This window comes from Atractosteus spatula, chromosome 11 (assembly GCF_055471065.1).
Source record: "Atractosteus spatula isolate fAtrSpa1 chromosome 11, fAtrSpa1.hap1, whole genome shotgun sequence".
Lineage (NCBI taxonomy): Eukaryota > Metazoa > Chordata > Actinopteri > Semionotiformes > Lepisosteidae > Atractosteus > Atractosteus spatula.
This window is the reverse complement of record NC_142716.1, coordinates 41,376,435-41,389,978: the sequence shown is the minus strand read 5'-3', so window position 1 is coordinate 41,389,978 and position 13,544 is coordinate 41,376,435. Positions and strand designations below refer to the sequence as shown.

The window sequence follows — 13,544 nt, the reverse complement described above, 5'->3', positions numbered from 1 at the left end:
AAATGTGTATGAGTGGTTTCATTTATTGAGAATTACAGTGTTCTTTTATTCTCATCTCTATCACCGAAGACAATTTTCCATTTTTTTCAATTTGTACTCTAAATGGTCGTCTTCCGCTTTATAACAGTGACACCTATTGGACAGTATAGCAAGTGCAGGATTGTGACTGTCTTAAATTGCAAATGCATAAAACAGGAAATAAAATTATTTGTTCATCATATTTTAAATAACAGTCCTAAAATAATAGTTTTTTCAAAATATCTAGACACTGTAAATTGTAAAAAAAGAAGTTCTGCAATGCACTGTGTCAAGTATAGTATGTTACAAAAGTAAAATACCCTAACCCATTTAAACTTTGCAAACAAATTGTTTTCACATCAATTAAATTCCAATGCAGGAAATGCTACCTAGAATTAGAACCATAAAGTCTTCAATTTCCAAAATACATTACATGCTCACATCAGCATTCTTCCCCTCAACAAATCTTTTCACTTACGGTAAACAGAATATTAATATTTCACTACATTTAAAAGGGGGGATCATTAGCAAGCATTGATTTGCAGTTACATCTGAGTAATGTAACATCACAATATATGTATTCCAACAGGATGTTTTTAGAACATTGGACTGTTTGTTATGTAAAGTGAGTATTCCAAGTCCAACTTTTGGAAACCTACTTTCTTAAAAGGTAAAAGGAACATTTAGGTAATCAAATACTTGGAGCCTTCCCATACTTAACAACTATTCCAAATGCCTCTTTTTAGTGCAGATATTAATCCAACTACATTAGATAACGATTAAAAATTGTATCAGTACTTAACTATTCCAAATGCCTCTTTTTAGTGCAGATATTAATCCAACTACATTAGATAACGATTAAAAATTGTATCAGTACCATCCACTGCACAGTGCTTCAGTCACCATGGTGTAACAAGGTGAAAGTGGAGTCCTTGAGCTCACAGTTAACAAGACTGCAGCCCAGTCAAGTCATGGTTCTAGGGCGTGGATCTTAAGAAGTCCATGACGTTGGAGCACAAACAAATTCAGTGGGTTTTGTTGTGCTGTTTGTAGGGGGGCTAACTTCACCAAGCTGATCTCCCCTACAGTATATAGAACTATCACATGTTTGTGGCTCAACATGAACCTATCCCAAGGTTTCCACGGCTTATGGAAAAACCAGTGAACTAAAAAACTGTTTCACTGAACTTCCCACAAATACCTCTTTAAGTATCAAGAATCATCTACTGTATCTTCCTTCTTGTCGAAAGCGTCCCACTATTAGATGACAAAATGTACAGCACTAAAAAATACTTTGCTTCTGCTTGTGCTGTAGGTGCCTACATGGACACAGCTCAACATTCTATTCTCTGGTCAGCTTCAGCTGTTCACCTTACCATAACACAACTTCTGTTTTGCAAGTTAAGATTTATAACTTTGTCTACATGTCAGCAGACTTGTGCTTTCACATCCGCTAACTTAATGCCTATCCAGTCTCCCTTAACAGGAGCTTAACCCTGGGAGAATTCCAACACCAAACGCAAATCTTCAGCCTCTAATAACAGAAACAAGGTCTGGGGGAAGCTTAGAATAGGTTCTTTGATCATCTTTCTGAAAAACTGAAAGGAATCCAATGCCATTTCTACACATCACAAAAACATAAAACACAGTACTAGTGTGAAATAATGTTTGATGGTCTGACTTCCCAAAAAGAGCCTCTATTGACCTGAAAAAGATCTGCACAAAGACTATGAGTGATTCAATGAACAAAACAGTCGTTACTTAATATTTTCTTCTTACAATTTATAGTCACTGAAACTGAGCATACTGCAGGAAGGATGGGATTCTGCTTTGTTCTGGACAAAGAATGTATAAATACACCAGAATTTCAATTTAGTACAGTGGAGATTTTTGACTTTCTGCCATGGAATTTCTAAAAAATGCTGCTGCAGAATTCCCTATAGAATGTTTCATTAACCCAGAGGGCTATAAAATACGTACCTTGCTCTCAGCTCCAAGTCTGCTGCCACACTCTGTGTCAACAGTGATGTCGTTTCTCCAGATGGCATTTCTGAACTCCTAGGCAACAGTGCAGATGGCCTGCATAGCCAGGTTTCCAGGTCTGTAAACTTTGAGTAGCTCAGCATTTGCAGAACACTGGAAAACACACAAAAAGTACAATAATAAAGCAATTAGCCAATAATAAGTAGTGACAGTTTCTGAGGTTTCTGTGTTTTTAAGGCAGAACTTCTGCTCTCTGTTAGAAGACAATACATTAATGGCAAATAAAGTGCAGTCAGTACTCGTTCTCTATACTTAGCACAAGCTGTATTTCATCATGACATTTGGCATTATATGACTGAGTTGAAAGCACATGCCTACAGTATGTATCACATTATTTCAAAATCAAAGAAAACACCCCAATCCATGAGAGAGGTCTCTGTGCGGATTTATTTTTGTAGACTTTATTTAGAGATAAGGAGGTAGAGAACACCATGAGAGGATATCTGAAAGATCACTTCAAAGATGACAACAGAGATTAAGGAGCGCTAAATGCAAAATAGAAAAATATTTTATACTGTATTTGCCTGGTGTATTACATAGTGTGTAAAAAATTTACTTAGTAAATCTTTAAAATTAAAAGAGAGACAATTTGCATACCGTATAAAGTAAATAAATAACTATGTACAAATAATACAGACCCCAAACAGTGTCCTTGTGGGGAGTATTGTACTGTACATTTTGAATATCTGCACTGAACAGTTATAGAGACTCAACCAGGTTGAAATGAGATCTTTTAATATAAAAAAGGGCCTAAAATTGAGAATAATGCCTCATCAACACAGTTGATTTCACATTTGACTTTTCTTTCTTTTGGACATGAAACTGAGTTAAATGATTCTTTTTCACCTCAGCATACAAGTGTATGGTATATCCTCTACTCTTGTTTTCATTCATAGGATGCTGGCTTATCCACCACCAAACGCTTACAGGAATGATCACAGTGAAAGCAAGCAGATTTGCCATCTGAATAAAGCTCTTTCTCAGAAACTGACAATTGTTGCTGCAGCAACTAGCAACAAAGTGCTCAAGACATGAACCTGACTGGATCACAAGTCTAAGAAAAGACAGAACAAGACAACTGCTTCATGCAGACTCCAAAAGGAAACAGGAACACACCTGGTAAAGCACCTCTATGAGAGAATCAGGAATAACTGAATAAATACTAAATTAAAGTCATAAAGCTAAGCCAATACCTGTCTTCGCCTTTCCCAGGGAGCTCTGCTTTGTCTTCAGGCTGCAGTATCACACAGGATGCTGTTGGTTTCTGCTGGGAACTCAGAGGACCATTTTCATCTGTCTCTAGGGACATCTTATGCTGTCACTATGCTGCAGTAATAATGACATATGAAGTATGATGTATAAAAAAACTTACAGAACTTTATCACATTTTTATCACAAAGAATACAAGACAATGCCAGATCTTTCATCTTATTGGTGTAAGCTTCTATAGAAATGTTATTTCTTGGCTTGGAGTAAAATAAAGCTTTCAACAAAAGATCATTAGTGACATCTACTGGGTTCGGGGCTTTTCATCAAACTGTCACAAACAGTTCAGGTTTATTCAAATATTTTGAAAACTAAGCACGTATGCATGGTAAATTAGGCAATTTCAAACACGGAGTTAATGGTAAAACGTCTTACAGACTCATAGGATAGTTATTAAATAGCATTTATCCTCAACTCAAAACGGTGAAGTAATAAAATCAAAGACAACTTTTTATATGGTACACACTGGAGAAAGTTTTCACCTCATTCAAACAATCAAACTTTAAAAATACATTTTGGCGTTTGCGTTGTGATTTATTAACGATATGCAATTGCTTTATGGCCAAAATCAACTAAAAAATATTAGTTTATTTTAACCCATAATTACCAAGCTTAGGCAATTCGCTAGAATGCCTTTTCAACAGGAGAAGCTGAAGGTATACTGTATCGTTGTTTGCAGTAGATTCATCCAAATAATTTTCAAAGCATTTTCCTCTCAGTTAAGTGAAAACAAAAAGTACCTTCCCCTCTCCTGTTTAATTTACAGCAACTCTTGAAGACCTCCCGTACAACACCGCAAGGAGTGCTTTCTCTGAAACATTTCTCCACGTGGCTAATGTTTTGGCTCCTGAGTAGATAGGGCAACACCCTGGAGATCGAACAGCGAAGTTTAGGCTAGTTAGGAGGACATATTTAATCACAGCTAGGATGCCAACAAAAGTACGCTTGAAGAAAGAATTTGCACTGGAATTTGCACAGACACTGCCTAGCAATATGATCACAGAAAAAAAAAAATCACCGTTTTGGAACATACTGTATCAATGCATAGTTAGAAGGAACCAGGAGAGCAGATAGAACAAAAATACCCGTCCCTCCGACAGCCTCCGAAGGCTTTGTAGTCAAAGAGGAAAATAAGTTGTCTTTTTTAAAACTCGACCATTTTTAATTACGGACTTCAGTAGCACCATTCTTTCACTAGCAACAGAATTCAAGCAGAGAAACGTTCCTCACTCTAAAAGCGTCCAGAAAGCACTATGCAGCTGAATCAAAGTTCTTTGTTTTACAACACAAATAATTTAGCTTATATTTCAAACGACAGTTTACGTTTAAAATAAGCATTTTAAAGTCAGGAAAAAGTGTTACTTGTTTTCTTTTACCTTCTTTGTCTTCAAACTCCGGCAAGCAGACGACTCATCAGACTGCATCAAAATCAAAACAGCTGTGTTCACAGAGCATGTTTGAAAAGTGGACTCGGACAATGTCTTTGTCTGAGACTTCTTAAACTCGTGTTTCTTACGAGAGAAATCAGAAAGGTGAAATATATGGTATTTAAAACTGTTTTCAAACTAAAAAAAAATCCTAAAATACCAAGTCTGGAAAAAATAAAAAACTTACCATGGTAGTACCCACTTCAACATCAGGAAGTGTATGACCCTGACTTTAATTCCACCCCCTCTACCCTCAAGAGTCATCAATAATTAGCTTCTCTTGCGAAGACGTATTACATATGGTCTGAAAACCAGGGACTTAAAATATTTGAATCAATAGAATGTACTCAGGAATACCACGACAGCTGTACCTTTCGTGGTGAACGTTCTGTGTTTGTCTATCCATGGAGCTATATTAAAAGGGTAGAATTACAAAGTGTATTTCTGCATCCAGCTTTCAAAGGGATGTCTGGGAAAAGATAACTACACAGGAAATATTTCGGCACTTATCCGTCTAAATTGCAGTACTCCAATTAAAACCTTGTAATTTAGATAAAATATCTATCTCAGCTAAAGGTACTATTTTAGGAATTCTATACATACTGTACAGTACGTACGTGCATACAGTATATACCGTATAAGTCTACAGTATATATATATACTGTGCTATAAACAATTAGAACGTTGTATACCGTATAGATATATACTTTATGAAGCTAATGTCATACAGTACACGTTTTCTCAAGAATTATTTGAATTATTTATAATTCACTTGCTAGAGCACAATATCGTAAGAGTAATACCTGCTGAAGATCTACTGTATAACCAATGAGATTTCAGCTAAAAAAATTAAGCGAAATACTTACTGTATGTTGTGTTAATTGTCTGACTATAGGGAAATTATGTGGTACAATATTCCATGTGACTGGTTAAATCACCAGAGACTGTGATAATATAACCAATGAAATATTTGGTTATATTAGTCATCAACATAACAAAGAAATACATTTAGAATGTACCATACAGTATGTTACCTTTTAAAACACCACAGTCAAATATTCCATAAATATTGCAGTATTACATTACTGCATACAGTACAGTGTAGAGATAAATACAGTATAGACATTTAAAGGTCTTTCAAAAAGGAAGAACATTGGAAATATTGTCTTTATCGATTACATTAATCTTTTAAATAAAGTATTTGATTGCTTCAATCCTTTACAATATTTTAATAATATTATAATAAAAACATTATTTAGCATCATAAATTGAAATGACTTCTTCTTCTTGTAGCTTCAAGCATTAGGATAACATTATATTTTGATTCAGGATGAGGACTGATGTACAGTATTGGCTAAACTGAAGATTTTGGTGTTAAGACCAAAGACTGAATAATAGAGAAATGTTCAGCATTTTAAACATTCATATTGTGCAAGGCATGCAACCCGTACTTTAATAAGTTGATGGTTTAGTGGATGTTTCCAATATTAGGAATAATTCTCTGTTCACTGGACAAGTAAAAATAAATTAATCTAATACAAGGGATTACAAATATGCAGCACTTTGAGTACTGTCCCCTACTTTTTGTCTTTGTGTGATGCTTTCTGTAATTCATTAACAAAGTAGGCACTGTTGTTTACTCTTTAGCACAAATCTATACCATTTCAAAATCCTGTGATTGCAACATTCCATACATTATGTTCTTTATTTTCACTGTAAGTGTTTTAGGGTTCCATAAGTAGATTAGATGCTACATTAACCTTAGATTTAAGGTACTTCATCGTGAGTCTATAAAAGCTTTCAAGCTCTGCCGAGTAGGTCTCACATACCAAATGCACCATGTTTACTCACTTACAACTAACATCTAACAGTTAATGTATTTTTCCATAAACTCTGACCTTTTAGAATCTTAGGGGCCTAATAATTTTACACTTGTACATTCTTCACGCTAAAGCTTTAAGGAAGAATTATTCTTAATGTATAGAGCTAATACTTGTGTCTGACTCAACAAATATTCAAAACAATCACAATCACTGTAAAAAATGAACAGTTTTTAATATATGTTAAGCACAGCAGGAAGTTTAAGGAAAAACACTTGTGACAGAACAGTAGAAGACAAGTAAGGATCAAATAACAGGGAAGAGATAATGACATAATAAATGAGAATCTAAACTGCCTGAAAGACTAAGAACATTTTCAGCAAGCAAAAGCACTATGATTTTTTATTACCTTTGTCTTATTTTTGTATTACTACATACTAGTAGACAGTATATGGATTTGTGGAACAATTCAGAAGCACAATATCCTTATCCAATTCAAAGTGCCAGAATGTACTAACTATATAGTCCAAAGCAAAAGCAAGCACCTGTAGAAAATGTCTTTCAACCAACAACATAAGGCAATTGCAAAGTATATAAAGAAAAAGGGTGCAAGACTTATCTCAATAAGTTACAGATATAAGGGGACACCCCCAGAACTAATAATTTCCAATAGCTGCTTTATTCTCAGAATTCCATGTCTTCGTGGATTTGTTTCATTCAGACAACAGTAAGAAAATACAAACATTCCAGTTTTATTAAGTTAATCTTTTAACTGAATTAAAGAGCAATATAGTTAAATAGATGGGTGCAGCATGATAATATTGCATATATTTTTAATATCGAATTATGACATAAATGATATATTTTAGAATGTACTGTATTTTATGCACCCATTCTATAAACGTGCATAGACGCTTACTGTCATCTAAATTTACTTCAAATATTTCATATTTTTATTTACATCCTTAACGAAACACTAGATGGCAGAGTACTGCAAGACACTGATGAAGTTGCACAATGGAAGTGAGTTTCTTGTGTTGTCATCAGTTTCATATACTGTACCAACAGCATGAAGAAACACAAGCTTTTGGCTTCATTTTGCTAGTAATTAACTGTCTGCACTTAAAGACAAATGTGAATTGGAACTTCATAGTGTATACCTAAAGATCATTGGGGAATGAACATCTTGAATCTTATGGCATTCATCTTCAATCTGGAATTATGCACTACCAGTACTTAGCTACAATCACCATCTGCCATAGTCTCCTTTGCATGACCTGCCTTTTTTTTTCAGAGAAAGGGGATGTGCTTTGCATTAGCCAGGATATCGCATCTGACTTGTTTTAACAAGGAATGCCAGAATCATATCGTTTTATATGATAAACAAATTTCACAATAGTGATTGCCACATTATGTGAGAGATGACAATCTATTTTACATTTTTTCATAGTCTTGTGATTTTGAATTTTCAGGGAAGGTGTACTGATACAGTAAAATAAAAAATAACTGCTGTAGTTCTGTAATAATTCCAGGGCCAGATTATATTATATGTATGAAATATAATAAGAAAGAAAGAAATTAAAATTACAAGTACTGTAAATGCTACTGTAGCTGAGCAAGTAAAAGCAACATCTACATTACTTTTGAAGAAAAGCTTTTTTAGTCCATGTCCAGATCTACTCTTTAATAGGTTATACTTTCTAGCATTACTCATAAGTCCTAAAAAATCTATTTAATTTTAAAGTTAAAGTTAATTTTAATTGTTAATTTTAAATTAATTACTTATTAATTACTTTTTTAAAACGTGACCAAGCCTAAATCATAAATTTATTATTCCTTCACCATTTTAAGAGTGAATGCTTTATATGGAAAATCAGCCACATTAACAAATCACCTACAGTATGTGATTGTATTTTAAACAGTTGTAGACACTGAATGTTCAAAACAGAAACAAAAATCTGTTTACTCACTGTCTAAATTAGCTGAGAGCAAAATGCATCCATGGGCATCATATCTCAAGCAATGATATGTCTAGCTTTTATTGTATCTGTACACTGAAATGCTCAAAAACCTTGGTCAGATTACAGATCTGTTATCATGAAGATAACATTTCAATCTAGTAGAGATCTTCATAAGGGCAAAGAAAGCCCAAAGAAAGGGCAAAGAAGAGCCCAGCATTTTACTTTGCTTCATGCAGATAGCATTGACAACTAGACATCCACTCTATCAGTCACTCTTTAAAAAATAGATTACAAACAGTAATAATGGACTAGAATGTACAATCACAGTAGGTGACACCTTGAGCATTAAAGAAACCAAGCATTGTTAATGCAGACACTTTCTTTTATGTATTAATTATATCTTTTCTAAATGCGCGTGCAAATGCCTGTGTTAGTAAGCATAAACAGATAGATAATATATCTACATTAAAGCATACTAAATGAGAAACAAGGGTTGTGAAGTACAAAATATTCAGAGAATAAACCTGCTCAAAACATAGCATATAAAATATAGGGATCATTTTTTTAATTGTGTAATTATATGTCCACAGCATTTGAACAATTTGAACATTTAAACTTTTTAAATTCTGAATCTGTTATCAAATTACTTTGCAAGTTGTGTTAGTGACCACAAGAGAGAGCCAGCAGTACACCAAATCAGAAAAAAATGTCCACACATTAAAGCATATATAGCATTGTTGCACCAGATATGACCTAACTGAAAGCAGATATGCACTATACCTACTACAGATATTAAACCACATGTTTCACATAAATAGATTAATTTGTTATAAAAGAACATATGAAAATGACTTCTGTGTTTTTTTTTCATTCTAGGTGGATGCAAATCTGACACCCTGTGGCAGCATTTTAATACATTATCATTATTATACATCCTTTATATTATACAGATGGAAAGTATTGGAATAATTTAGCAATTTGCCTCATGTCCTAAGCTGTTTCACGCTGATGCTACAGAAATATATTGTACCCTTTGACTTATCAATGAACTTTTGATTTCATTTTAGGATTTCATCTTGTGTTTCATTAAAATAGAGAAAGGTATGTTGAATCAGGTGAACCCTTCAATTTATGATACCTATGTAAAAATGTGCTGTCAAAAACCTTCACCAGTTACCTAACCAATTAAATAATATTCACCATGTGTCTATTTACAATAACAGAGGCCTTTGGTGGCAGATGGGCTGTACTGTAATTACAGTTCTTCCAAGGCATTGTAAGACAATCCAAGGAGACAATTATTTTACCGAAATGAAAACATGGAAGCATTTTTACTTAAAGAGGTTAAATTCTGTATGCAAATGTTAAGACTGCCAAAATGTGGATGTTCTTATTGGCTTTTACACCACAGTTGGTATTTGTTAATGTATATTCATACATTTGTTTAACACAACCTACTGTCTGTTCTGTAGGGAAATCAGTTTTCAAAACATTATTGAAACTTGAATTTACCTTATTGTGAAATGGTTGTTTTTTAAAGTAATTCTTTAGGCAGAAAAACATGCCGTAGTGTTTATATCCAGAAAGCTATAAATTCCCTCTTGTAAATCTGAAGATACTGTAGGTTGTTATAAAGGGAACAAAAGTGTAGCCCTTAGCTACTAACATTATTATCCTACATTGTGCATAATACTGTATATTTTCACATTGGTAGATTACTGAACAACATAAAACATTGCTCTTATGTATATCAGAAGATGATGATTTACAGTATATCAGCAACAGGCACATAGCCAAGCTGTGAAGACCTTATACTTCTATGCCAATTAGAGAGCTCCACACTGTTGTGTATCGTGCACCTCAGCCCTTCAGAAAGCAATACCCAGTGAGGGCAGTAACTTACAGAGGCACAAAGAAGCTTGCTGTTTCTAAGCCACTTTGATTACTGTCGCCACATGTTAATCATACAAGAGAGAGGCTCTCATGTGCCTCAGTCCGGTGGCCATTTCCATGGAAACAGCTACAGTTTAACAAAAGGTTCAAGTACCCCCGCACTGTTAACCATCAAACTAAACTTACATCTTCATGTTTTTATTATTCTCATAATCATATGAATCATATGTGTAACATTTAACTATGTTGAAGAATAATTAACATATTTTATAAAACAAATTTAGAAGGTAATGTGCATGGTACAAGGTAATAGACAGTGGCAACCACATTCACAGATGATATAAATGATGCATTTAAATTCTTACAAATAATATCGACGTACATCTACAAAGGTTACAACTGTTAGGAACATATTAATATGTTTATATACTGTAGATGAGGATAAATTAGTCATAATAATAGAAATTACATAATACAGTAGTTTACACCACAGGAGGTGCTACATAATGTACAATACATAAAACATTAAATTATAATATAAAGTGTAGTTAAATGAGATAGTAATATATACTCTGAGGACCTAGACACACTTTCAGTTATACAGTGTATATCACACAGTAATATAGGAAACATAGTAAAGGTTTCAGGTCTACAGCGTAGTGAGGGGATTGTTGCAGTTGGAGATCACAGGGATCAGACAGGAGAAAATATTAGGAACACCTGTGGACAGTATTATTCATATTTGACAAAAAAAAGGTTAACTAATAAATAATAAAATGACACAATCTAGGTACATTTCAACCAGCAACTGATTAGAATCAATTATATAAGAAGGACTGGATTATTATTTCCAAATAATTAGTTCAAAGCAATTGAGATGAGAAGTGGAGTGAAAACCAGAGAGGTCCTGAGAACTCTCAAACTAATATATATACAGTATATATCAAATGTGTCCTCGATACTTCAATGGGCCTGTGGTGACAAATGAGAATAGACACTTTGGTAGTAATTCGATAACAAATTAACAGGGCTCCCTCTCGGAGCACCCTCTGGTAGCCCAACAACACTAATAATTGGTGGCTGCTGTCCTGCAATATGGCCAGATGGGTTTTAATCAGGGTTATCTTCTCAAGTTTCTGATTCTCAAATGGATCTGCACCATCTTCAGGATCAGAGTCGACTTGTTGTCTTTGACCGGAGATGACAGAGCATCTCATTCAGCTGCCGAAGGCAAGATCAGACTGTCTCAAGAGAAATGTTGACATTCAAAGAGATGAAGCAGCCTGCTAAAAATCCTGTACCCCAAAGTCATGGTACTGTAGTTCACAGGCTGGGCCTTCAGAGGAACGTGCAGTGTCTGCACAGCTTCCTGGCTTTCTTAACCTTCATTTTGAAAGTGCCTGGCTCCATTACTGATGGATTGCATTTCTCAGGGGGTAACATATCTCTGTGTGGTTGTGAAAACTGCCCTTAGGTGAATGTTTAATAATTTGTTTTTATTTTAAAAAGTGGGAGCATAGTGTGAGAACCCCAATATTAAGTCACTTAATCTCCCACCTTTACAGATATTTATTACACCCAATAAATTAGTGAGTTGCATTGCTGGAAATGGGTAAGTGCTGGCACTTTTGGTGTATCTGTGAGTATAAATTAGATACCACATTCCTCATATTTACTTGTAATTCACTTAAAAGGACACTGTAATTGAAGAGTGGAAGAAATGGGTAGGGAGGGAAGTACTTAATGAGTGAACAGTCCCAGGATTTCCTACAAAATAAAATGCTTTCCTTCTTTATTGTTTCACTAGGGTTACAACAAAACTCTCTATTGGTACTTTAGGATGATATACAGTGCTGCCCTGAAGCAAAACCATCTGGGTTTGTTTTGTAATCAAAGCCCACCTTAAGCATCTACTTTACAGACACAAAATAAATCATTAGGCCTCAAAATTAAAAGTAGGCAGCATCAAAACATCAAAGCTGGGACAGCCAGATAAATGCAGATAAACCCTCTGAGTACAATTTGAGCTTCCCTTATAAGGCATGTAATTAATAATTAATGATTACAGGTGCTAATGATTGGGAGGACTGTAGCCATAAGTTACTGTAAACACCTTCCAAGGTCTACTTATAACCTGCAGCTGGTTTATCTTCTGGAGCTCATGGCCAGTCAATTTGTCTTTGCCCATCAATCCTTCTAGGGATTTTGGGGATCCTTTGCAGAACAGTTCCCACTATTCAGTCTTCTTCTGGTATGTTTATGAACAGACTTATAAAGGCATTTGTTGAAATATCGTATTTGCAGTTGTGATGTTCTACTGTTTATCATGCAATTCTAATATAAGAACCCATACTTAGTCCTAATGTAAATTATTTTGTCTAAATTTTATTATGATTAAAACAGTGGAAAATTACCTGCACTGAACAATGTGAAGTGCTACTGTACTTAAGGCTTAGTACAATAAAGTCCAAACTGCAATCAAAAATTCCTATTGCTCCAGCCAGCCAGAGTACTTAGAGAGTTGTCAGATGTTCTCAAGTAATGACGGTATCTCCTACGGATGATGCACCAAAAGGAAACAAAAGTTGTCTTTGCTCAGGAAACATCTGGTTGATGCTCCAGTTCTTAAACAGGTCAGTGGTTATTTTATAAGTCAGCGAAACACATGAGTGTGGGAAGAGCAAGAGAAGCTCTGGTTTCGCTTGGAGCTAGCAGACTGCCATAAAATAGTAAAAGCTGTAAGGAAATGTCATCCAATACACTGTTTCCATGGAGAGCTCTGCAGAGCTATAGAGCACTACCTCATTTCCTATCCTGGGAATGTAAATATTAGAGCCACCTTTGGTGGGTCGATCCAGGAAGAGTATACCTGCTCCATTTTCAGGCAATTGCTCTTAAGGGCACCCCATAGTCCATAACACACAAAAAAACTTTCACTGTTGTACAGTTCCAGTTCCTGACAAATGAAGTACTGAAATACTGATAACATTAATTCTTATAAGAATCCTGCGACTTCAGCTAATTTTGTCCTGCAATATTTTTTCTTTTCTGAGGAGGCTAAACAACTGAGCACATGTATCCATCCATCAACCCATTTTCTAACCCCTTTATCCATT

At 34.8% G+C, this 13,544-nt stretch overlaps 1 protein-coding gene across 1 annotated transcript in view; it reads right to left on the bottom strand.

The window, feature by feature from the left end:
- Window positions 1–3,370, bottom strand: part of ankfn1a (ankyrin repeat and fibronectin type III domain containing 1a) — a 196,805-nt gene extending 193,435 nt beyond the window's left edge. The window contains exons 1-2 of the mRNA XM_088927824.1: window positions 3,255–3,370; window positions 1,999–2,154 (exon numbers count right to left, since the gene is read on the bottom strand). Of these exons, the coding sequence (XP_088783950.1) occupies window positions 1,999–2,154; window positions 3,255–3,370 (272 nt within the window). The remainder of the gene's footprint in view (window positions 1–1,998; window positions 2,155–3,254) is intronic.
- Between the last annotated feature and the right edge of the window lie 10,174 nt (window positions 3,371–13,544).